The following is a 24,804-nucleotide window of genomic DNA, read 5'->3' as shown; positions in this document are numbered from 1 at the left end:
GTCTGTGGTCACCACCTATAGAACCACTCCTTTATTGAGGGTGTCTTGCTAATTGCCTATAATTTCTACCTGTTGTCTATTCCATTTGCACAACAGCATGTGAAATGTATTGTCAATCAGTGTTGCTTCCTAAGTGGACAGTTTGATTTCACAGAAGTGTGATTGACTTGGAGCTACATTGTGTTGTTTAAGTGTTCCCTTTATTTTTTTGAGCAGTGTATATACAGCATATATATATATATATTAGGGGACATGATACGAAAGTAAAGTGGAAGAGGGGGTTACTTTCACAGAGTATAACGTTCTGTAGCCTAACAAACATATGTGCTTTACTACATTGGCTCTTTCCCAGGTATGGCATCCTGTTCCTATGTAGATCCATACAGTGGCGAACTACACATGATGGTTCTTATGAGCCAATTGATGAGTACATGAAAGCCAGCTCCCCCAAAAGTCCCTGCAGTACAGCCAGTGTATATTTCATCAGTTATCTTATATAAGCATTTCTTTTTTCATACTCCTTGCATATTGAGCAAAAAAGAGGAGAGATCCTCCATGCCGGAGCAAGAAAAAGTCATCTTTATGATCCTATCTCCAACTTCAAAAACAGGGGCTCAATCATGGAATCTTCAGTCACGCCACCAAAAACTGGAGGCGGGTAACCAATCTTTGATTAAGCTTCTCTTAGTGTCACAGAGGTTCTGTGAACTTGCCGGGACCCTGGCTTTGCTCTCACTTATTAAGCTCCTCAAAGATTCAGATTACCTCAAGCCATTTTCACTGGCATACGACTTCAGCCAGCGTCTCATCAGAGAGCAGATTGAGACCAAATCACTCATACATACACGCTTGGCTAGGAAATGGTAAGGTCAAAGACTATGGTTAAGCCAAGTATAATTAATGCAGACATATAGATTAAAAGCCAGGTTGTCACTGTGGGGACGTTATTAATGCCATGATCTACACAGTACATAGCTTTTGGTAGGATATCGCTCTCACAGAGAGGAAAACAGGCCACTGAGGATTTTCATGATCTCAAATTTTTAGAGGAATAAAATCAGCTCAAGCAATCTTATTTTACTGACAGTCAAAGGGGAAATAGTGTTTCTTGCTCAGTGTTTCGTTTTTATCAATATTTCCCACAACACTGTGGATTAACATAGCTTGATTCAAAATATGAACCATGACGGTGTCATTTTCCATTAGCTTATTCCATCTCCTGTATTCATCATTACGTCTACAACTGCTAAATGTCAACCTTTGAAAGTCATCCTCTCCAATCCCATGCAGGGTCTTGCCTCACTGAAAAATATGGCACAACATAAAAATGAATAGAATGTGTTTCTTTCTCTGGTTGAGGTAAAGACTTTATGGATTTTTGCTGAGATAAAAGCTGCCACTTTTGTTCTAAACATGTTTGTTTACTGACACCATTCTGAGAGCACAGGGAGATTATTTCAAATCGCAATATCTTTTAGTCAGTGGTAAAAATGTTGCTTTAGGTTCATCAGCACATGAAAGATGTCTGACTGTTGGGCTGGCCATGGGGGACTTACAGGAGATTTCCCTTCACAGTCTTGCCCAGGCAACTTAAAACAGAGTGATATGAAACAGTACGAGGAATCAACATTGGCGTTGGAGACCAACGATAGAGCCTCTCAACAGATATCTAACAGTAGAATACAAAGCAATTGCCTTTGAAGCTGTGGAAGTCAACAGACCACAGTACTGAATGTGCAACAGCAGGCCTATGGATCTCAGCAACCAGAGGTTATCCCAGATCATGTGTTTAAAGGTTGAAAGCTTCAGAGCCTAGGTGTCATGGATAATACCTACTCAGATATCTTTAGGAGCCTCTTCTATCTCTCCCCTTCTCTCTGTCCTGGCTTAACTTCACCTCTGTCTGACAGTGGAGCTGCCATACTATCGATCCTCCCACACCCCCACCTCAGGCCCAGACGGCAGGCACAAGGGCAGCCACTAAACCTGTGGGCAAAGAGAAAGAGGACCCCCCTGCTGAATGCAATTGGGATTTGAGAAAGTTAAACACTTCTCAAGCACAAAATTCCAGCCTGGGCAGCAGAGAGGGGATTCTCTCTCCAGGCTGTGGATGCTCCCCATCAGGAGGTCAGTTCTATCATCACTGTCCCTCTCACCAGCCTCCCTTACCCAGCATCCTCACTGCTGTGGAGGGGCTCAGCTCTCTTTACCTCAAACACTGCTGTCAACACTTTTGCTGCTGCCCTTGACTCGATGCGACTCAGGGTTCGTATCCCGAGAACGCCAGGTTGAGGTGGGGAAGGACGAAAGTGCAAAATGGAAGAAGGGGGATATTGGACAAGGTGTTGCAGAGAACACACTATTGGCTGCACTAGAGTTGGAGGGAGCCTACCTTGAGATCTTGTATTCTACCCTGCCTGCGGTGACCTCAATGAAACTGATAAATACAAAGTAGAAAACATTCCCTTGATATCAATGACCATGAAACATTACCTTGACAGAACAAAGTTAGTCATGATAGTCATAGCTTCATCTCCTGGTCTTGTCCATCCGTAGGTTACAGAATCTATAGAAATGGAGCATATGGAGCTGAAAACATGGCTTTTGAAAGCATAAATGGACCTCTGCTCTGTGAAAACATATCAATACACATATTGAATATGGAGGTTAAAGGATACTCTGTTGAAGGTCACCTGGAACTGAGTGTGAAAAGATAGGAAAGCCCTTTATTCATACATTGACATGAATAGCTTAACTGTCCATACTTTCACAGTCTGTCCCAGCCACGGTTCTAAGGAGAAGGAGTGGGATGGAGAATGGTGAAAACACTTGCATGAAATGACCGTCAAATGATAGTGGTTTCATGGATCATCTACTGCCAGCTGTTACGGTTGTCACTCCTGTACATCCTCCCCAGTGGACAGCTTATTGCCATCCTCACTAGTAAACCTTCCAAACATTATTATAAACTGAATACAAGCAGTTAGGACAGCCTGTCAAACCCCTTTCATTCCCCATCAAATACCACACTCAACATACCATAGATGTCCTATTCACTCTCTAGAAGCATGTAGTATGGATCCACAGACACATGACCAGGAAGCTGACTGAACTACACACAGGTCTCCGGGCTTGTCAGAAACATTACTTTACCTTCAGCTTAGCTTTTGCTCACATCATATTCAATGCTGAGATTAACTGAACTTACTCTGCACAGCCTAATATAAAGCTACACTACTGCGCCATCGACCTAGCTACAACCCAGCACCTCCTCTGTTGTTCATGAGAGGTTAAGTGCTTTCCTTTCACATCATAGGTTCAATATATTTCCCAGTTTTAATCACAGATATGAATCAAATGCTGCCTGCTCATCTAAATACCTGACATTAGACTGGTCAAAGCCCTGCTCTATGGATATATAAGCTCTAAACGTCAGAAGCATGTTTGTACAGAGAGAGGGCTGAACAACAGAGCAGAACAGAGCAGAGTCTTTGGACTGGGGGAGTGCATCAGACACAGGCCAAGCCCAGAGATAAAAGCCTGGTACATCCATTCAAATGTACTCTCACACAGAGTTCAGGTTGTTCAAGAGACAGGTCTTAGTGGTCATTTAGAAAAGCCTCCGTTCATGACGCAACAGGCATAGTGATGGGGCCAGGCAGTTCAACAGCGAGCCCCACAGATATTTACTAATGGAAGACAAGTGGTGTGTTGGGAGCTACTACACAGCCATCAACCATCTGCTGAAGGGCTTCCATTGGACTGCTTTATTGAGTCATCTTGACAAGTATTAGCGTTCCTTTGACTGCCCTGTGAGAACTCCTGCATGGCCTTTATCTGTACAGACCTGTGAGTCTCATTAAACAAAAACCTGAAGCAGGGAAGGTGGATGTAGGCTGTATCACCACAACAAAAGAACCTTGTTTACATGTCCAAGACAAGCATATTACATAGACACAATGCAGCACTAGGCTCCAGTCCTGCAGCGCTCTCACCCTCAACACCCCACCCCCTGGGGGAGAGAAGACCTTCCTTCATGTTCAAAGATTATCAGTTAATCCAAAATGTGCAGGAGCATGACACAACAGGAAAGGGACCAATATACGAGGGGGGATGGAGGGAGCTTCAGCTTTTTATTTGTTTGTTGGCTTTCATATTAATCCATTGGAACACCACACATTTTTTCCTCTTTTTTGGGCATGTGTAAATGATGTTTTAGAGCCATTAAATAGGAGATGAAATTTTCAATGGATAGCATGCGAAAGTATTAATTGTAAAGGCCATTATTTGGTGTCCATGAGGCTGAATCAGCTTAGCCACTCCATTCCCCATTTGCATACAAAATGCTTTATTTTGGCAATCAATGAAAGTGTTCCACTGTATGTGTAGCTTATCACATGCTTGCAGGAAATGGATTCCTTAGCCATCTCGTTAAATTCTGTTGATGCAGAACAATTTGAAACATGGCACAGGCTGCAATGACATTTAAAGATGCCTCGGCTTAATTGTATTTTGCAAACATTTGGGGTGTTTGTCCTCAGGGATAAAGTGCCTCCACTACAAAGTTAACTTGTTAAGAATTCAAAAATAATCTCTCTTTTTCGCAGAGCACTAATCATTATCTCCTATTAGTAGTGGTTAAGGGCATTCAGGTGCCATGCACACACAGGGGAGACATTCTGCTGTTTATCCGCCTAGCGACTACTTTAAATGGAGTGCTCAGATGGAGCAGAAGTGCGACGAACTGTTTCCTAATTTTCTGTGATAAAATGCTTACCACGCAGACACTACAGACCTTGTCAACTTTTGAACCCCACGGTCAGGGAGAGAGAGAGTTGTTAAAAAAATAGGAGGAACCGGAACACTCACCAAAATGCCAGCTTCCATTCTGCAGGTCCTTGTAGTGCATGGTGTAAATGTTCTCTATTATCTGATATAAAGAGATAAAAACATCTATTAGGAAACGACAAAACATGCTCTGTAATGTTTGGACCTGTTTGTCATATTTCAACAGTGGTATCTTATCTGAGACTAACACAAACACTCAAGAGTGTTTGATTACACATACAATACAGTATATCAATGTACCCAACATACTATTCAGGCGATTCGCCCTATTCCAGTACTGATAAGACAACACTAGCATATTGTTGACTGGAAATGAAACATTATGACTTCTTTAAGCTCCAACAGAAAGATGCTTTAGTAATCCCAATCATAAACATAGCTGAATATACAGTGAATCAGAATACACACAGTATGCGATTCATGTAATTACCAGAGAGTATGTTGTCTCTTATAATTTGTTTTAGTTTCTATGTTGATGCCAGACATTTTAATGTAAATGGCATCAACATCGTCTTCTTCATGAATGCGACAGCAAAGAATGCATATCATTTACCAAGTGGCATCACAACAGAAAATGACCAGCAGAGCTACAGTATATGACATGAGCCTACTGTATAACAGAAAGTCTAAGCTTTGAGATACTGTATTCCTTTGAGTCAGCCTATTTCAGCTGGTTGAGATGCTTTCAGGGCCACATATAGTATAACAGTATATAGGTGATAAATGAGAACAGTCTGTGGTCATCCATAACAAAGACTCTCCTCTCCTCACTATGTCCAGTAGGCTCTTAGCCCAGCAGCTACACAGCTTCAGCACTCTGTGATTCACCATTTCACCAACACGGCAGAGGGAGTCCTGGAATCAGACAGACAGAGAGGATGAGTGAACATATAGACAAAGACTGTATATTACCTGTGCTGCACTAGCCCTGAGGCCCTCCAGTACTGATAGAGGTACCTGCAGGCATGTTTCTCTAGCCAAAGGGTGGGTACACTGAGCTGTGGGCAAAACCCTGATGGAGCAGAACCAAGGTGGGTTCAATGATCTGTGTGTTTGTGTTTAGTGTGTGTGTGTGTGTGTGTGTGTGTGTGTGTGTGTGTGTGTGTGTGTGTGTGTGTGTGTGTGTGTGTGTGTGTGTGTGTGTGTGTGTGTGCACTTGCGAGAAAGGGCACGCATCCAGCATAGCGCAAATAAACCTGCAATTTCACTGTGTACCTCACACAGCGCAATGCCACGGAGATGCTGAGACACCTTAAATAAAATCATCTCCACCCCCGCTGGTGAAGATCAAAGTTGTATCAGGTGAACTTCAGCAGCAGCTCCACCCCGGTGGCGCGCCCCTCTGGAGCCCAGCACAGGGCTAACACAATCAAAGGGGAAGACACAGATACAGTTCACAGCTGAGTAACTCTATATGTCAAACAAAGCTAATCAATTGTTCATTCCCTCTGTGAAAAGACGATCAGCCATGGCTTACCTTTAAAATGATAGGCCAAGCGGTTGTAATTATCCTCTCTCTCTCTCCCTCTCTGTGAAACTAACAGAACAGAATAAAACACAGCTTGTTTTAGTTCCCCAGGATTTCATTCACAGAAATGCAGAAAGCATAAATTACTATTTTTGTCACAGCAGATGTTACAATTGCAGCATCCAGATGTAGCCTAACAAAATTGTTTTTAGAATGTGATATGTTGATTTGTTTTTTGTTGCTGACCTGGTTTCTTTCCCAATAATGAACGTTTATCTGAATGTATTGATGAATAAGAAGCTAGCCTTCCCTTTGTCTTTGTTGTTAAAGTCTGGGTGGAGATGCTGTATAGTAGACTCTCATCCAGTGAGTTGGGTCCCACCACTTGTACAACTCTGCTGCAGGTCTGATTATGGTGTAAACAACTCTTGAAAGCTAACCAGCAGACACATATGCAAGCTCTGAAACAGCACAAAAGGCCTACTTCATCCTCATCACCACACTTACTGTCATAGCTGGCAATGGCCACTTATGCCCATCCATAGATAACAGTTGTTCTATCTCTGTGTCCACCAATATTTGATGTGTATTGATCTGTGCACAGGGCTCATCTGTGAAAGAGAACTTCCTGTTAAAATAAAGGTTAAATCAAATAAATGACTTCTGTATATGTTTTTGGGTGAGGATAATAATAAAGGTAGCATACATTTAAATGTGATCCCATGGTCATTCGTTACCAGTGGATTATTCAAAGCCTTGTGGCAACTGTCCTTCTTGTGATGCTAATAAATAAAGTCTGACAACAGCAGCACTAGAGCCACTCAAGGACTGTCCTAGCTGTACAGCACAGCATCCCCCTTCGACTCCATTAATCCACCTCATTCACTTTTCACAACTGTCTTTGTTCTATGAATATAAAGGCCTGATATTTGTAACCGTGTGTCCTTCATGACACTCAAAGCCAGGTTCATCCCCATCAATATCAAATAAAAAATTAAACCTTCTCCTTATATAGGAGTGCATTGATTTAATATTTCACCACCACTGAAAAACCCCTGCTCCTACACTCAACTTGCAATTTGGAAATAAATTGACTGATTTAGACAGAGGCAGAGAGAGGGGGAGGGAAAACAACTTGACGTAAACCTGGGCCCGCTATGCGCTACCACTGAGTAAGGTGACATTGCACAGCAAATCACTTGCATGAATATAGAGAAAGAAAACAATTTCCATTTCTGAAAGCAATTTTGTTTGGCGAAGGTGTGCTGATTGCAATGTGAATCTATTGCTCACAAGACATAGAGGAGCATGAACATTTCATAAGAGTCGGTGTTACATTTTGCAGTTAATATAACAATAAGAGAACCCAGGACTTTCATCTAAGGAATATGAAAAACTCATTTTTCCAAGTACATATAGAAGGGCAAGCACGGCAGCCTCCCTCTGTTGTGCTTTGTACACTGCTGAGAGGGAGCAGAAATTGTCTGACTTTTGCTGCAGCGAGTCTATTGTATTTTAATTGAGCCTAATGAAGAATAATTAAGTAATTAAAGACTGGATAAGAGAGAGGTGCAGTAAACAGATAAAGGCAGAGTGCCTAGTATTACCAATGTGCCGCACTGCAGTGTGAATTGGCCATACTCTCACACATACCTCCTGCATGGCATCGTCCAAACTAGAGGCAAATTACCAAAGGCACTGTCCAAAATGTACCCACAGACCTTAGTATTTCATTCCTCATAACGGCTTTTCCATGTGTCTGTGAGCATGCATGTGGTTGAATTCAAAATGTAATATTTCCCAGTTGGATTTTGGAAATGGGAGTACACTGTGATATTTTCACCACTCTGACCTTAGCAGGTTTTATGTTTTGAGTAATTGCACAGCGTGATGTGTACTTATGGGTTTGAGAACCATCAAAGTTTTATTTTAACAACACTGCAATTATGGGAAATATGGAAATACATTTTGAGCCAATTCACAGTTGAGTTGACTCGAATAATAGGAAATAAAAGTGAAATGGGAGGAGGGTGACAGTGGTCAAATTAAACTCTCTTTTCTTTAAAATACACACAATTTAATTCCAAGAATCACAATGAACAAAATGCCTAATACCCAGATATTGTTAAATGCTATGGCACATCCACAGTACTTTCACGTAAGTGTGTGTGTGGTGCCAAAAACTCTCAGCATATCGTTCGCTATCTGCCATATTAAACATCTGTAATCTCTGTTCAAATCATATGCTGGTTGGCACTGATCATCTACACATAATCCATTCCTTCAGGAGAGGGTACACAAATGCATATTTGTTTCCCAGGATTAAAAGATTATGGTGGGTGCATGGCAAATAATGTACACTGGTGGCAGTTTTCACTTCTATTTTTCCAACTTTATTGAGGAAAATAAGAACAATCCGAAATGTCTTTATTGATACTGTCGCAAAGCTAACTAAAAAGCAGCATTCCCCAAGTGAGGATGGCTTTCACTTCAGCAGTAATACATTCATGAACTTCTTTGAGGAAAAGATCATGATCATTAGAAAGCAAATATATGCGTATTCCTCCAAAGCTCAGTTGTCCTGAGTCTGCACAACTCTGCCATGACCTAGGATCAAGAGAGACACTCAAATGTTTTAGTACTATATCTCTTGACACAATGATGAAAATAATCATGGCCTCTAAATCATGGCCTCTAAACCTTCAAGCTGCATACTGGACCCGATTCCAACTAAACTACTGAAAGAGCTGCTTCCTGTGCTATGTTGAACATAATAAACGGCTCTCTATCCACTGGATGTGTACCAAACTCACTAAAAGTGGCAGTAATAAAGCCTCTCTTGAAAAAGCCAAACCTTGACCCAGAAAATATAAAAAACTATCAGCCTATATCGAATCTTCCATTCCTCTCAAAAGAAATTGAAAAAGCTGTTGCGCAGCAACTCACTACCTTCCTGAAGACAAACAATGTTTACAAAATGCTTTAGTCTAGTTTTAGACCCCATCATAGCACTAAGACTGCACTTGTGAATGTGGTAAATTACCTTTTAATGGCGTCAGACCGAGGCTCTGCATCTGTCCTCGTGCTCCTAGACCTTAGTGCTGCTTTTGATACCATCGATCACCACATTCTTTTGGAGAGATTGGAAACCCAAATTGGTCTACACGGACAAGTTCTGGCCTGGTTTAGATCTTATCTATCGGAAAGATATCAGTTAGTCTCTGTGAATGGTTTGTCCTCTGACAAATCAACTGTAAATTTCAGTGTTCCTCAAGGTTCCGTTTTAGGACCACTATTGTTTTCACTATATATTTTACCTCTTTGGGATGTCATTCGAAAACATAATGTTAACTTTCACTGCTATGCGGATGACACACAGCTGTACATTTCAATGAAACATGGTGAAGCCCCAAAATTGCACTTGTTCGAAGCCTGTGTTTCAGACATAAGGAAGTGGATGTCTACTTTTAAACTCGGACAAAACATGCTTGTTTTAGGTCCCAAGAAACAAAGAGATCTTCTGTTGAATCTGACAATTCATCTTGATGGTTGTACAGTCGTCTCAAATAAAACTGTGAAGGACCTCGGTGTTACTCTGGACCCTAATCTCTCTTTTGACAAACATATCAAGACTGTTTCAAGGACAGCTTTTTTCCCCACCCACGTAACATTGCAAAAATCAGAAACTTTGTGTCAAAAAATGATGCAGAAAAATGAATCCATGCTTTTGTTACTTATAGGTTAGACTACTGCAATGCGTTACTTTCCGGCTACCTGGATAAAGCAACAAAATAAACTTCAGTTAGTGCTAAATACGGCTGCTAGAATCCTGACTAGAACCAAAACATTTGATCATATTACTCCAGTGCTAGCCTCCCTACACTGGCTTCCTGTTAAGGCAAGGGCTAATTTCAAGGTTTTACTGCTAATCTACAAAGCATTACATGGGCTTGCTCCTACTTATCTCTCTGATTTGGTCCTGCCGTACATACCTACACGTACGCTACGGTCACAAGACGCAGGCCTCGTAATTGTCCCTGGAATTTCCAAGCAAACAGCTGGAGGCAGGGCTTTCTCCTATAGAGCTCCATTTTTATGGAATGGTCTGCCTACCCATGTGAGAGACGTAGACTCGGTCTCAACCTTTAAGTCTTTACTGAAGACTCATCTCTTCAGTGGGTCATATGATTGAGTGTAGTCTGGCCCAGGAGTGGGAAGGTGAACGGAAAGGCTCTGGAGCAACGAACCGCCCTTGCTGTCTCTGACTGGCCGGTTCCCCTCTCTCCACTGGGATTCTCTGCCTCTAACCCTATTACAGGGGCTGAGTCACTTACTGGCTTACTGGTGCTCTTTCATGCAGTCCCTAGGAGGAGTGCGTCACTTGAGTGGGTTGAGTCACTGATGTGATCTTCCTGTCTGGGTATGCTCTCTCTAATTCTCTCTTTCCTTCTCTCTCTCAGAGGACCTGAGCCCTAGGACCATGCCTCAGGACTACCTGGCATGATGAATCCTTGCTGTCCCCAGTCCACCTGGCCGTGCTGCTGCTCCAGTTTCAACTGTTCTGCCTGCGGCTATGGAACCCTGACCTGTTCACCGGACGTGCTACCTGTCCCAGACCTGCTGTTTTCAACTCTTTAGAGACAGCAGGAGCGGTAGATTGTAAAGTGGCTGTTCCACTGGATGTCAGAAGGTGAATTCACCAATTTGTAAGTCGCTCTGGATAAGAGCGTGTGCTAAATGACTTAAATGTAAATGTAAATGTAGATATACTCTTAATGATCGGCTATGAAAAGCCAACTGACATTTACTCCTGAGGTGCTGACTTGCTGCACCCTCGACAACTACTGTGATTATTATTATTTGGCCATGCTGGTAATTTATGAACATTAGAACATCTTGGCCATGTTCTGTTATAATCTCCACCCGGCACAGCCAGAAGAGGACTGGCCACCCCTCATAGCCTGGTTCCTCTCTAGGTTTCTTCCTAGGTTTTGGCCTTTCTAGGGAGTTTTTCCTAGCCACTGTGCTTCTACACCTGCATTGCTTGCTGTTTGGGGTTTTAGGTTGGGTTTCTGTACAGCACTTTGAGATATCAGCTGATGTAGGAAGGGCTATATAAATACATTTGATTTGATTTGATTCACTTAATTTAATTTCAACACAAATATTGGTAAGACCTATAAGATCTATAAAGGTTTGACTTTAACGGCACATTGGAAAATTATAATATCTTGAATAAAGCTAAGCAAAAGATGTCTGTGAGAGCTCCTGTACATTGATTCCATGCTGGCCATGCAGTTCACACTAACAGGGACATGATCTGAGTGTTTTATGTTTATAATCTAAGCGTGAAGTTCAAGGATTACTTTGTGTTCCCAAACCACATTGCAGGAGGTATTTTGATGCGGCCTGCCTGAGATCAATGACAGACTGCTGTGAGAGACAGGGTGGCAACCTTCAGAGTGATATTACTGCAATTGTTTTCTTTCTTTGCATGCCTTCTCAAAATGTAACCTTTCAGGGAAAATGTAATTGCTTTAATAAATCTATGTACAGACCTCATGTGGCTAAACTATACATTCACACTCATAAAACAAAGTGAGCGGGTCCTAACCAAGGTCTATTGGACACTAGCTTTAGTGAACTAAACTCTGCTAGCTTCGCCTACGCAGGCCACAAAACTATCACATAAAATAAATCATTATGGGCAATTATAATTGCACAATGAAAACAATTACTGTTGGCCAACTTTGGTAATGAGATTAGACTAACATTGTCTCAGGGAGACCTTTGTCAATATTCCTGAAGGACTGATACTGTAGGCCTATGTGAAATATCAACTAATGTATATGGAACTGTATCTGTAAAGTTTAGAGTATGGTAAGTATTTTGTTGGGTGACTTGTCATAAATACTTACAATTTATTTAACTAGGCAAGTCAGTTAAGAACAAATTCTTATTTTCAATGACGGCCAAGGAACAGTGGGTTAACTGCCTGCTCAGGGGCAGAACGACAGATTTGTACCTTGTCAGCTCAGGGATTTGAACTTGCAACCTTTCGATTACTAGTCAAACGCTCGAACCACTAGGCTACCCTGCCGCCACAATCTGGCCTACTGCTCTTAATTCGGAATATAATAGGCCGCTCGACCGTCCTCCCTGTACCGCCTAGCCTATGCCATGGTAAATGGAATTTACAGACCTAACAGAAACCGCCATCTTTATACTCAGGGTTACTGACCCCGCTCTTGATTACAAATGCCAATAGCTGAGACGGTCAGTGCTAACTGGGATCCGTGTGACGTTCCTACCCTAAACCATAACCCAGCTCGCCTGGATATTTCCAGTCCTCGGGGGCCTGATTGGTGTTACACTTTTCCCCCATCTCTAGCAAACACACCTAATTTAAACTAATTGCATTATTAACTGAAGATCATGATTAGTTGATTATGGAATCGAGTGTTAGCTGGGGTTGGGGCAAAAGTGTGACACAAATCAGGCCTCCGAGGACTGGAGTTGCCCAGGCCTGGCTGGCCGAACCATTTCAAATGTAAACTTCAATGGGGTAGGGACGTCCCAGGGATTCAGGATAGCATGCACCCACCTGAGACAGGCAAGGGCTATGGTCAAAACTGCAAAAGTTTTGACATACAGGTTGTTTTATCATACTGAAGTGACTCAAAAAGTATTACACGAAAGGGCAAGGGGAAAAAATTGCATTGCCCGATTGAGTCTAAAAACAGACATTATAATGAGCCTGTCCTCCTATTAGTCAACACACATTGATCAGCCTACATTATAATTAGATTTCAGATCAAGAAAATTAAGGATGCTTTTATACATTTCAAATGGCCTCCTGTGGGTTCATGGACCAATCACGTTTCGAATACAAATCAAAACATCATGTGATTGGTAAATTAGTTGCATAAATCTGACCAATTGTATTTGCTCCTCAATTCGTGGCTCACCTTGGTTGAAGAGCGAGGTAGCCGCAGCGTTCCTTTCCAATAGCTAAACCTGCACTGCCATCTGATGGATATCTTGAGAATTACACGGTAGGGCCTATTTTGTTGGATCTCGGATGATGACTCTCGTGGATGAAACTGCAAGCAGGAATTGCTAGATAGAATAAAGTATTTTTTCAAATGAACGACCAAAGTATATATTATTAGCATTTTAGCTAACCCTTTTCATAATCTTAATCTGCTGCGTAAATTCTCCTAACCTGCTACGAAATGTAAAATCTGACGTCAATTTGACAAAAGCTGGATGCCTTCCAGCATGACTACTGTAAACTGCATTAAAATACACCAATCACAAAGCCAAAACAAAAATAGGTCACTTCCGTCGAGCTGTAAAATCAGGAAGGATGCAGGAGTTTTGGCGTTTCCACTAGTTACCACAGCTACAGTTGAAAATGGACGATATCGTAAAAATTCGCTTTTTGGGCTAAATTTACGGCTATGCGTAAGGTTATCAGTGTGGTTACGGTTAGGTTTAAAATCAGATTTTTAAGAAGAAAAATGTTAGAAATGGGCGAGATGTAGCCATAATTATGACTTTGTGGTTGTGTTAACTAGTGACGACCAGAGGCTTAATGTGCAGCCAGAGATACTCCTTTCTCTAATATCTCTGGGACAGTTTATCTGTGACAAAATGTCGATGACTACTCTGCAGAAGGTTACTCTGATTTCCTGCTCTGTCCTCTGTGTTTCGTTATTCCTTCCCAAAATGCTTTTACCGAGAGGGAAGAAGGATGTAGGGCAGCCCGAGGGTAAGGCAGCAGCTTATCACTGATCCGTTCTCTTGTTGATGTGCAGCTCGGCTTTGATGCTTGGAAGATAATTCCATATTTTGCATATCGTTCTAGCCATCTGCAAACCTGCCAGCAAAGCTAGATAATGTATAATACGTCACTGCATGGAACTATCGAATACAGCATTTCATATGTCTATGCTTTTTACCAATAGCCTACAACTGCAGGTTATTATAGCCTACAATTTATTTTGTTATCATCAGGGTGTATGCATATATTTAGTCTCGAAGGTTATCCTCTGTGTTCTACTCCTCATTGCCCTTGCCAGTTTTATGAACTCCCACACCACTCAAATAAAGTCATTGTAATTTGTCATGTCTTGTTTTTCATTGTGACCATCTCTCCATTATATATTATACTGTATCTTTCACCCCTATTATATCTGTCAGAGGTGTGCTGGGTTCAGTGTTGTGTTCAGTAAATTGATTAATCCATCATTGATATCAAACATCTATACTGAGCAATGTTCCACTTGCATACCATTGAACTCTGCAGGCTTCTTCCTAGTGTGTTGATCAGTGCTCTCTGCTCTCATTCCTAGTTGGTCCTGGGTATTATCCTCCCATGATGCATCGCCTACAGATGCCAGAGGAGGGCCTCGGACAGTGGATGGAGGGGACTCATGACTCTGGGCCCCACAGCCCTGAGGTCCTGGCTAAAGCCAAAGGCATGGGCACACTTCAGATCCGAGGAGCCACTAAATACAATCTGATCAGCCAGGCCATTCCCATCTACGGATTTGGAATCCTACTCTACATCCTCTTCATCATATTTAAGGTAAGCTGCACAATGTCCACCCTAGACTGGCTCAGTCAAATGGATAGACAAACTATTTAGAAGGGGTGTTATCATACATGCAGGCAGGGATGTAGACTTTATTACAGTTTTTAACAGCATCCATGTAATACCTATACTGGCTAGGAGTCCAGTGCATCTAGTACATTACATACCATAAATGCATTGTTGTATTCACAGATGACAACTAGGCCTAAAGGAAAAAGTACTAAACTGGTATGCCGATTTCCTACAATGTCATCTGAAGCTTGGCAGAAGAAGAGGAGTAAGTAGACCGCATCACATCATTAATAGCTAGGCCATTGTGAATGACACGATGATGTATATGATGTGCCTTTTATCTCATAGTGCAGTTGATGATAAGAGTCCTGACCTCCCTAACACACACACCATTTAGGTTCTACAGTCCATTATGATTCACCCTGATGAAAGACTAATGCAGGATATAGCACACCCTGCGAGGAGAAATGTCATCTGACAAATGAGCTCCTCTCTAACAGTCACCTCTTTCATGACTTTGAGGGCTTATTTTCAATCAACTTCCTCATTGTTTCATTGTTTTGATCGTTCCATTTGTCAGGGCCCCTGCAGAATGTATCAGTAGCTCCAATTTAAGCAACTCCATGATAAGGTAGATTAGGATCCTGTCCAATTTACAGGGAGCTTTGTTCCCTGCCTTTGTTAGACCTGGATTAGCAATGAGAAGTAATGTTGTTTCAGCCCAACAGTGTCTAATACCAATTAACTGCATGTATTTTGGATCAGCACTAAGAGGTTTAGCTCCATTCATCAAATGAATGCCAAGGGGGTGGGGGACAATGTGACAGGGACAGCATAGAAATCTATTCATGTCCTTCTATGTGTCAATGCCACTCTCACCTTCCATAATTAAGAAACATTGAGTCACCATGCTTGATTCAAATGAATACTGAGTATTGAATGTGTAGTACTGAACGTACAGAGTGAATGTTGAATCTCAAGGCTTTCTGCAACATTGGAAAGCAACTCTAGATACGGTGTGTGTTCGACCATGCATGAGTTTGCTCTTTACATCCCTGACTGCCACGTTTCCCTCCCAGCAGATGATGAGCTGGCCCAGCTTCAGGAGAAGCTGCTGGAGACAGAGAGAGTGATGGAGAGAATCGTCTCCAGAAGGAGCAGCACTCCTGACAGGTAAACATCCCATATTTCCATTTACACACCACTTATCACAGCCCAGATCTAAGATGAGCCAAAGAAATTACTCAATTTCAGGGATAAATCAGGGTGGACGCCACAAAAATAAAAGGGCAAATTCTTTGATTAACTCTCCCATATTCAGGTATTCCTTTGCTCATGTGCCTTTTCATGCAAGTGTATATTTTGTACTTCATGAAGATTGTATTTGATGCAACTTGAAGGAAAGCATGTACATTTAAAAGCCTCCTGATTAACACAGAGATTGGGGCCACCATCCATGGAAGGTGAATATTCGATCTCCAATAACATAACAATATTCGCTCTCATCTTTCTTAATAAAGGGGTATATTAGATCAATAACGTGCAATTAGTGTCTCTTCCTTTTCACCCAATACTGGAGTAGATTTCCAATACTTTGAGACATATCTCTTTTCAGGACAAATCTCAGCTATTAACTTCTCTCTATTACTAATTTCTGCATGCAATTTTTCACCTCTTCACAATAACTTCTTCTTATTGCTCATCCTAGAGGCAGTGTTTAGCTACTCCAATAAAATGTGTTTGACATACCATTTGTAATCTGTGAAAGTGTTGCAGGAAGGCAAGAAATGTTATGAGCAAAGCAGAAATGAATAATCTCCAGGCTATAGATAACGATTGATCAGAATGAAAGCACTGTGGTATGAATGGGAGAAGGACTGCATTGGTATTAATTGAGGCTCTTTTTCTTTCCCCTCCTCTCTGCTGCTCTCTGGTGGCATGCAGCAGGACTAGCAGCAAGGTTAGAAGAGCATCCAAGCAGGAGGAGAAGTTACTGCGGAAGCTGAGCAAGATCAGCCGGGTGATGCAGGAGGTACGACTGATGGAGGGGGCCACACCTGAGATGGAGGCTGAGATGGTGCCCTACACAGCTGACTGGGAGGGTAGGTTAACACAACACAGCAGGCAGGCTCCTCTCAGTCACTCACCACACAGAAAATAATATTCACGAGGCTTTGAGTATTATTTACTGTACTTCTGTAGAACTATGACATAGGTTAAGTGGAAAAGGTAAGTAAGACTGTCTGAGACAGTTGATATTATGATTGTCCCCTCTGGTAGAGTGTCCCTGTCATTCCATGTCTGTCTGTCTCTCTCTCTCCAGGCTACCCTGAGGAGACCTACCCCAAGTATGAGGAGCCCGGTGGCAGACGCAGTGGCAGTTATGACCCCATCACCATCCAGGAGGAGCCTGCTGCTGACTCAGAGATACCCACTGCTGAGGCCCTGGCTGAGGCGGTGGTAGATGAGGAGGATGACATAGAAGATGACATGGAGGAGCTGCAGGTCTGCCTGCCCCCGCCACCTGAAGGAGGATTGGAAGAAAAGGGTAGTAGTCCCAGCAGAGTAAAAAAGCAAATCAGATTCAGCGATCACAAAGATGTGTTTCACTACCCTAAGCAGGATACGGTCTATGAATATAGGTATGAAGAGGTGAAAGAAGAGGAGAATGAAGAAGAGGATGAGGAGGAGGAAGTTGAAGAGAAGGAGGAGGAGGAGGAAGAGGAGCAAGTGGATGAGACAGAAGAAGAAGTAGGTGATGAAGAAGACCCACTGATGGAGGCCGAGGCTCTCCGTTTTAGTTGTGACGTCTGTAGTAATCCAGAGGCAGAAGCAGAAGAAGAGATGGAAGCAGAAGAAGAGTACATTCTACTGTCTCAGTCTGAAGAGACAGACAGCCTCACCCCACCAGATATGGCTGGGGAGCTGGGGATTGGGAGTTTTCTCAGGATGAGGAACAGGAGAGAGACATAGTGGGCAGAGTCAATAAGGAAACTAGCTCATCCTAAACTCCCTAGCCCTTTGACCTTACTGAGTGTTTTGAATATTCCCAAGAATGTACCTCTCCTTATGCAAATCCCCGTTTTCTATCCTGTCTCCTTGTGTCCCAAGACAAGATGAATGGGTGAATTTTATGATCCTAACTAGACTACCTAATACCCTAATATTCATGCTGCTTTAAAGAAAACCATTTACCATTTACCTTCACAATTCACCATGTCCTTTGATGACAGACATCAAACTATCTGACTCTAACCTTATTCCAATATGGCAGTCAAGCATTGTAGACCCTGGTATCCTCTGGGATAGATTGTAAACAGAGAGAGCAGGGACCCACATGAATAATCTACCTCTGTTTACTCATTTAAATCCAGCTTTTGTATCTCAAATCTATTAAAAGTGGACATTGTATTAAAAGGTCTTATAAAAATTCAAACCAGCAACTATTAAGCCCAGAATGTATCCGTAATAAAAAATGAATTGTCCATGAGTCGGATCTGAATCTCCTGTTTTCCTGTTGAATACACTGTACTACCACTGTCCTCGGACACTGTCCACTGTCCTAGCAGTCTATTGTCCTTCTATGACCATATCATCACTTCATACACATCTCAGGGGTTCAGTCAGAGTATACATAGTGCTGTGGGTGCATGTGACTTGTTTGACTAATGACAGGTTTGACTCATTGGAGTTTTATTTGTTTCATAATCAGAACTGTGTGTTTACAAACACTGTATATTGAACAATGTACACATTTTACATTACAGTGAAACAGTACTAAACACACTCATAGAATGAAAGGGCCTTGTTTCTTGGACACAAAGAAACTTGATATGAAAAGCACAGTATTTTTTCTGCAAGGATCTCAGCAGTTTGCCTAAAAATTCAGAAGAGTTAGAACACATCACTAAGAAACAGGAATATCATGGTTGATTAAATACCCTTTTTCATAACTTGCATTGAGCTGCCTCGGTGATTGTTGTTTGCCTTCATTTTACAGTTAATATCCATAAAATATAAAATAGTTTCATATATTTTGTGAAATGTTTTTGCCTCTCAACAAGTGTGGAGAGTGGCCAGGTGGTCATGCTGCAGCCTCCAGCACATTTCTACATGATCAGCATAGGTTTGAATCCAGCCTACTGCCCTTTGACACAACCTCTATCTTTCCCCACTGTTATCCTCTCTGTTCAATAAAGTCCCCCCCAAAAATATTTTTAAAAGAAGTGACTGTTAAGATAATTGAATAACTAAAAATATGGAGAATAAAAATCAATCTAGGATAACATGAGAGATTAGTATGTGTGTTAATGCACACAGGCCTGCTACTATCCTTGCCATATCTGAGTGGTTTGGTCTCTGATAACGTATGAAATGATTCACATTATCAGATGGGTGTTATCAGTTCATCTGATAATGTCAGATGAAGATATGAGTGCATCTGCAAACCAAAATGCCCATGGTCTTGTGCCAATACAAGATTCTGTACATTATATTACTGAATATAATTTGTTAAGATTCCTGGGGACAAATTAGTAAATCATATTTTATTCAGGGAGTTGATCATTTACAGTAGGGGCATATAAAAACACCCTGACTTTAGTGACTTCATCATCTGAAAATTACAATCAGATATAACCAAATAGGAAAGGGACCAAATCCTGTCACCTCAATAAGTGTGTTTCTAGTAGAGGGTGGAGAGGGAGCAGGCAGAACAAAGACACCCAGGCTCAGACAGGGCAGGTGCATTACAAAGTCCCGTCCCAGAAAGAGAAGAACATCTGATAAAGCATAAAATTAGATTTTTTTCTCCAAAGGCACAATATGTACAGCTATTTCACATACACTGTAAACGTCGTTAAAGTGCACCATCCTATACATTCTCATACTAGATCGTGTGATATGATGTTTTACAAGATGCACAGACTGTGTGTCATGCCCTTGATTTTACCTGGTCTGTTCATGTCCAATTGATTAACTATCTGTTTTTATCCTATGTGTAGGTATGACAGATATTCCCCTCAATCAAGTTGTGTGCTTCAAGCTCAAAAACAAAGATTCAATGAGTGTAAACTAAGGATATTGACACACTTAAGAACAACATACAGGTAACTGCCAGAATAAAGAAAGCACGAGTAAATTAGGGATACAAAGTATATTGAAAGGAGGTGCTTCCACACAGGTGTGGTTCCTCAGTTAATTAAGTAATTAACATCCCATCATTTTTAGGGTCATGTATAAAATGCCCAGTTACCCATTATTTTGGCTACCATGGCTAGAAGAAGAGATCTCAGTTTATCTGAAAGAGGGGTCTCAAAGGAGCATGTTTTTTTAAAGGGTGTGTCTCTCAGTCACCAGATCTCAACCCAATTGAACACTTATGGGAGATTCTGGAGCGGCGCCTGAGACGACGTTTTCTACCACCATCAACAAAACAAAAAACTGGAATTTCTCATGGAAGAATGGTGTCGCATCCCTCCAGTATAGTTCCAGATACTTGTAGAGTCTATATCAAGGTGCTTTGAAGCTGTTCTGGCAGCTCGTGGTAACCCAACCCCTTATTAAGATGCTTTATGTTGGTGTTTCCTTTATTTTGGCAGTTACCTGTGTCGTGGATACGTATACATACATAAATAACAATATAAACACATACATGGATGTGAATGTTATGTGATGTTCAAATGAGTAATATTAGTGACAGTTATGAGGTTAGAGTGCTATTTGTTAGGAGCTTTATCTTTTGAATTACGTTTTCAATCTTGAATGGCTCCTAATTTGTAACCTAATAGTTTCCAGTCCAATATTGAATAAGTTAAAGATGGCATGTGGGGGTTAATTACTACGATGAAACTCCTTCAACCAATTCAACATGAAGATGAACAGTTGTTTTTTTGTTTTTTGTTGTTGCAATAAATGTTATTCATTGAAAAGTAATTCATGATTAAATAAATGTTAGAATTCCACAACGGATACATAAAGTAACAGGATTCATTGTTACATATTTAATTTAAAACATGATCTATTAAAATGAGCCTTAAGATGCAAGAGTGGTTTAGTCTTTGTGCTTGTCCTGTCCACTGATTGACATATCCTTATCCAGAATAGAGACTGGAAGGGTTCCTAAGGAGCACCAGAACACATACACACACTCACAGACACACTTGCAGACAGTTTGTGCCTCCCCACCATCCTCGGCTTAAGCAAATTCCAGGGGGGATTCTTGGACAGTGTTGGGTCCCCATGATGACCCGGGATTAACTGAAGCCCTTGGTGAGGGGACTGATGGACTAATGGAGGCCCATGAGTAGGCCTTCAGTTTGGAGCAGGTAGCTTCTCAGGAGGGAAAGGACTGAGGGTGGCTGCTACTCACAGGCCAGCTTGCTGTCAAAGCTGGAGAGAGCAATGGCGAAGGCTTGGAGGGCACACATAGGGTAGTTATAGTCCATGGTGAATACATCCTCCGCAACCCGCCCAAACTGCATCACAATGTAGTCCGCTAAAGGGGTGAAGAAGAAACAGAAAACAAAAAAGTGATAACTTGATAAATGTGCGTTTTTAGTTAAGTAAAACAATATAAACTATCATTACTCAAATAAAAGTTTATTTGATTTATTTGGCGTACACAGATTAGCAGATGTTAAAGCAAGTGCAGACTTAAAAAATATCACTTTAAAAGAAAGGAGTGAAAAGATGTTTCTTGAATAAGTAAAAATATGGAGAATAAAAACCGGTATGCCAGATTCAGAGAATGACATAAATATAGGATAACATGAGAGATTAGTGTGTGTTAATGCTCACAGGCCTGCTGCTATCTGTGCTCTGTACTTTGTCTGCATACCAAATGGCACCCTATTCCCTATATCAGGGATGGACAATTTCGATGGGGGTATGGACCACAAAATAGATAATTTTTACATTTTATAGTTCATTTCATGCAATTCTACACATTTCCATTGGCTGTAGAAAAAGTGTTGCAGTTTTAAAGCAAGTGTGCTAGTATTCTACATATTTTGCCATGGGGCGGAGAGGAAAATTAGCCGTTTTACAGCTAATTTCCTGCAATTTTACACAGTTTGCCATAGGGTGGAGAGAAATGTTTGCAGTTTTTAATATGATATCTGAGTGAGACTGACTAACAAAATCAATGCGGGCCCTCCAGCTGATAATTCAATAGCCGGCCGCAAAACTAACTTAGCAATCAAAAAACAAATTGAGACATGGACTAATTGACTGACTATCAGTGACTGACATAAGAAGAGAAAAACTGCTGATGCACAACCACATTTCAAAATGACACCGTGTGTATTCTACTATTCTAACTCGCAACAGTAGGTTGAGACCCCGACTGATCAGAGGGCCTTCAAAAGGGGAGCCATGCCGCCGGTTTCCCATCTCTGCCTTATATAGTGCACCAATTTTTCATCAGTAGGGAATAGGATGCACAAAGTATATGACATGGAGGCAGTAAGAATCTGGAGAGCTCACGGTCATTGTCGTGGATGATCTGGAAATTCTTGACTGAGGCCTGAGTGACTCTGCCGTGGAAGTTGAGAACGTAGGACTGTGTGTCGTCATTCCACACGGGGGTCTTGTTGTGAAGCTCGATCACGCTCTCTGTGCTCTTGTTCTGCCACCGCGCCAGTAAAGACTCATGGTCCTGAGTGGCGAGAATAAGTCACAGACAGGTAAACCATTACTCAAGGCAACCAACTGAAACCACACCACTAGTCCCTAACATACTCTTCCTACATTGAGGAATATTGTTGTTGACTTACATTCCGTGGGCAGATGGCAACTCTCTCGTGGTCCATGTTCATTCCAGGAATGATGACACTCATTTTACGAGGTCCTTTGAACCCTAAAACATTGGTTTCCTGAAAAAGAAGTATAGTGGACTTTTATTATGGTCCAGTCTGTCAACGACAGTATGAGTCCTCATTGATAATGTATCAGGTCAAAACCGTTGCCATTAAAATTGTGAGCACCAGGTGTCCCCATGTTCCAACACTAATGCTCTGTGGCTTTGCCTACTAACCCCACGATATTGTATGTATTCATCCAGGTTTGCCTCTTATCTTTTATTTGCTATTATTTGTGTCTGACACACTGATGTCTCCCCAGATGAAGGCACTGTTATTAAGGGGCTATGGGGGCTGGTCCTAATGCCTGAGAGTAGTGCTCTGTGTGCGGTCTCTGTATGTATTTGACCTTGCTTGCCTCTCCTCTCTTATTTGTGTCTGACACGTCCATGTCTCCCCCAGACTAAGGCAACGCTAATTAGCTATGGACCTGAGAGTAGCTCAATGTTTGCCTGTTTGTATCTGGGTAATAGACAACAGGAGGACTCACATAGCAGACAGCTGCCAGCTCCTGCCGCAGGTTAGTAGCCTCTAGGCTGGAGGTTGTCTTCACAGGGTTCTGTCCACTGTCATACACTGTAAACTTGGTTCCCATGAGGTTGGACCTGTAGAGAAGAGAAAACACACTGAGGATACAGAGGGACTGGGAGAGTATGCCATGCCATACTAAAGGGACAAGGAGCCATTGAGACAGATGAAGGCAGTGGCCATTATCCCTAATCAGCCACCTCCTGGAGCCCATCCTACCATCAGACTCAATGAGTAGGAAAAAGGCTCCGCTAATCAACCTTAAGAAAACAATACATTTGTATCCAGCCCATGATGCACAATCAATGTAAATGGTTACATCATCATCATCATCATCATCATCACTGTCTTTAATGACTCAACCGTTTACCAGTCATTCAAAAGTCACCATCTCATTATTTCAAATGACAATGAGTGTTTATCTTAAAGTACATGCAATCATGGTATTTATACTATTGCCATTGTAAATTGAATTTATGAATTAAGACAGCATTATTTCGTTATTAGCTGTCAAAATAAATAATTGTATGGCTATAAACAGTTGGAGAGGGTTAGATGAGATGTCTGCACAGCTAGGTTGAATAATGGCTCATATCTCTGTTAATCCCTTTACCTCAATCACAACTGGAGCCCCTAATGGCAGATTGGACGGCTCTTAAAGGTCAATTGAAAAGTCAGGAGCTCATTTGTACGGCTTGTCCATGACTCTCACAAGTGGCAGGTGAAAGGTCTGCTGCTCTTCTCAATCCAGCTCTCCATCAGTCAAGTGTTACTGTGATGATAGAGGCGTGAGGACCGAGAGGGACGAGAGGCGTGGAGGGGAGCGTAGCCTATCGACCAGCAGAAGCAGCCAGTACACCAGATTAATGAAGCGCATGGCCAAGCCATGTTTGATTAGACTACCTGGGGGGCTCTCTCTGTGGAGCCACTGTGCTGTGGCAGAGATGATGCTATCTCTAAGGAGCCCTGATGTCACTGCCTTCCTGGAAATCAAAGCCTGGTGCCCCGGCACTATTCTATACTAACACAGACAGTAAACAGGCCCAGGCAATATGTGACTGGTTACAGGATCGGGGGCATTTGAGGCTAGTTCCTACTTCACAGCAGGGCCGTTTTAATATATTTGTTGAGTTTTTTTTGCACAAATGCCTTTTGAACATGTGAACTTTCATGTGCCTTAATCAAAAACGTGTATGGGAGCCGTAAATATGAATAAAAATGTTTGATTATGGAATATAATAGAATTTGTTAGAATTTGTTCTTAACTGACTTGCCTAGTTAAATAAAAAATAAAAAATAAGAATGACAGGATCCTTCCTTGCTAGCCATGATTGGTTGAGATAATAGAGGGTCAACCATGCTGACGATTGCTGGCCTTGAGTTTGTAAATTCTGTGAAAAGAGATGGGTGGGGCTAAGTCTTAAGAGCGTGTGAACGATCCTGAATGGGCATAAAAAGACCTCATTAGAAAACAAATCTGTTAAATTTGA

General features: G+C 41.8%; 2 protein-coding genes across 7 annotated transcripts in view; one reads left to right on the top strand and one right to left on the bottom strand.

Annotated features, from left to right (window-relative positions):
* Nucleotides 1–13,662: 13,662 nt before the first annotated feature.
* On the top strand, nt 13,663–18,423 carry ric3a (RIC3 acetylcholine receptor chaperone a). Of its 3 annotated transcripts, none has more exons than XM_064981477.1 (6): nt 13,663–14,090; nt 14,674–14,909; nt 15,108–15,192; nt 16,010–16,100; nt 16,872–17,029; nt 17,251–18,423. In XM_064981477.1, the coding sequence occupies exons 1-6, from the start codon at nt 13,973–13,975 to the stop codon at nt 17,898–17,900; spliced, it is 1,338 nt and encodes a 445-aa protein (XP_064837549.1). In that variant the 5' UTR covers nt 13,663–13,972; the 3' UTR covers nt 17,901–18,423. The 3 variants fall into 3 exon arrangements, with proteins under 3 accessions (XP_064837549.1, XP_064837557.1, XP_064837542.1); XM_064981485.1 differs by having other exon boundaries at nt 16,007–16,100; nt 16,875–17,029; XM_064981470.1 differs by having other exon boundaries at nt 16,007–16,100.
* Nucleotides 18,424–18,603: 180 nt separating this feature from the next.
* Nucleotides 18,604–24,804, bottom strand: part of LOC135550521 (tubby protein-like) — a 118,603-nt gene continuing 112,402 nt past the window's right edge. For all 4 annotated transcript variants that reach the window (XM_064981431.1, XM_064981450.1, XM_064981458.1 and 1 more), the window contains 4 exons: nt 23,277–23,391; nt 22,703–22,801; nt 22,413–22,584; nt 18,604–21,423 (listed from right to left, as the gene is read on the bottom strand). In XM_064981431.1, the coding sequence (XP_064837503.1) occupies nt 21,290–21,423; nt 22,413–22,584; nt 22,703–22,801; nt 23,277–23,391 (520 nt within the window). In that variant the 3' untranslated portion in view covers nt 18,604–21,289. The remainder of the gene's footprint in view (nt 21,424–22,412; nt 22,585–22,702; nt 22,802–23,276; nt 23,392–24,804) is intronic.

The sequence above is a fragment of the Oncorhynchus masou genome, chromosome 1 (assembly GCF_036934945.1).
Source record: "Oncorhynchus masou masou isolate Uvic2021 chromosome 1, UVic_Omas_1.1, whole genome shotgun sequence".
NCBI lineage: Eukaryota > Metazoa > Chordata > Actinopteri > Salmoniformes > Salmonidae > Oncorhynchus > Oncorhynchus masou.
Note: the sequence above shows the minus strand (reverse complement) of the source record. Positions and strands in the feature narration are given on the sequence as shown.

Bases quoted from the DNA above. Each gene is read 5' to 3' on its own strand.
- ric3a (XM_064981470.1), top strand. From the start codon at position 13,973: ATGTCGATGACTACTCTGCAGAAGGTTACTCTGATTTCCTGCTCTGTC. The intron at 14,910-15,107 runs GTAAGCTGCACA...TTGTATTCACAG, and splicing joins TCCTCTTCATCATATTTAAG to ATGACAACTAGGCCTAAAGG. The intron at 17,030-17,250 runs GTAGGTTAACAC...CTCTCTCTCCAG, and splicing joins CTACACAGCTGACTGGGAGG to GCTACCCTGAGGAGACCTAC.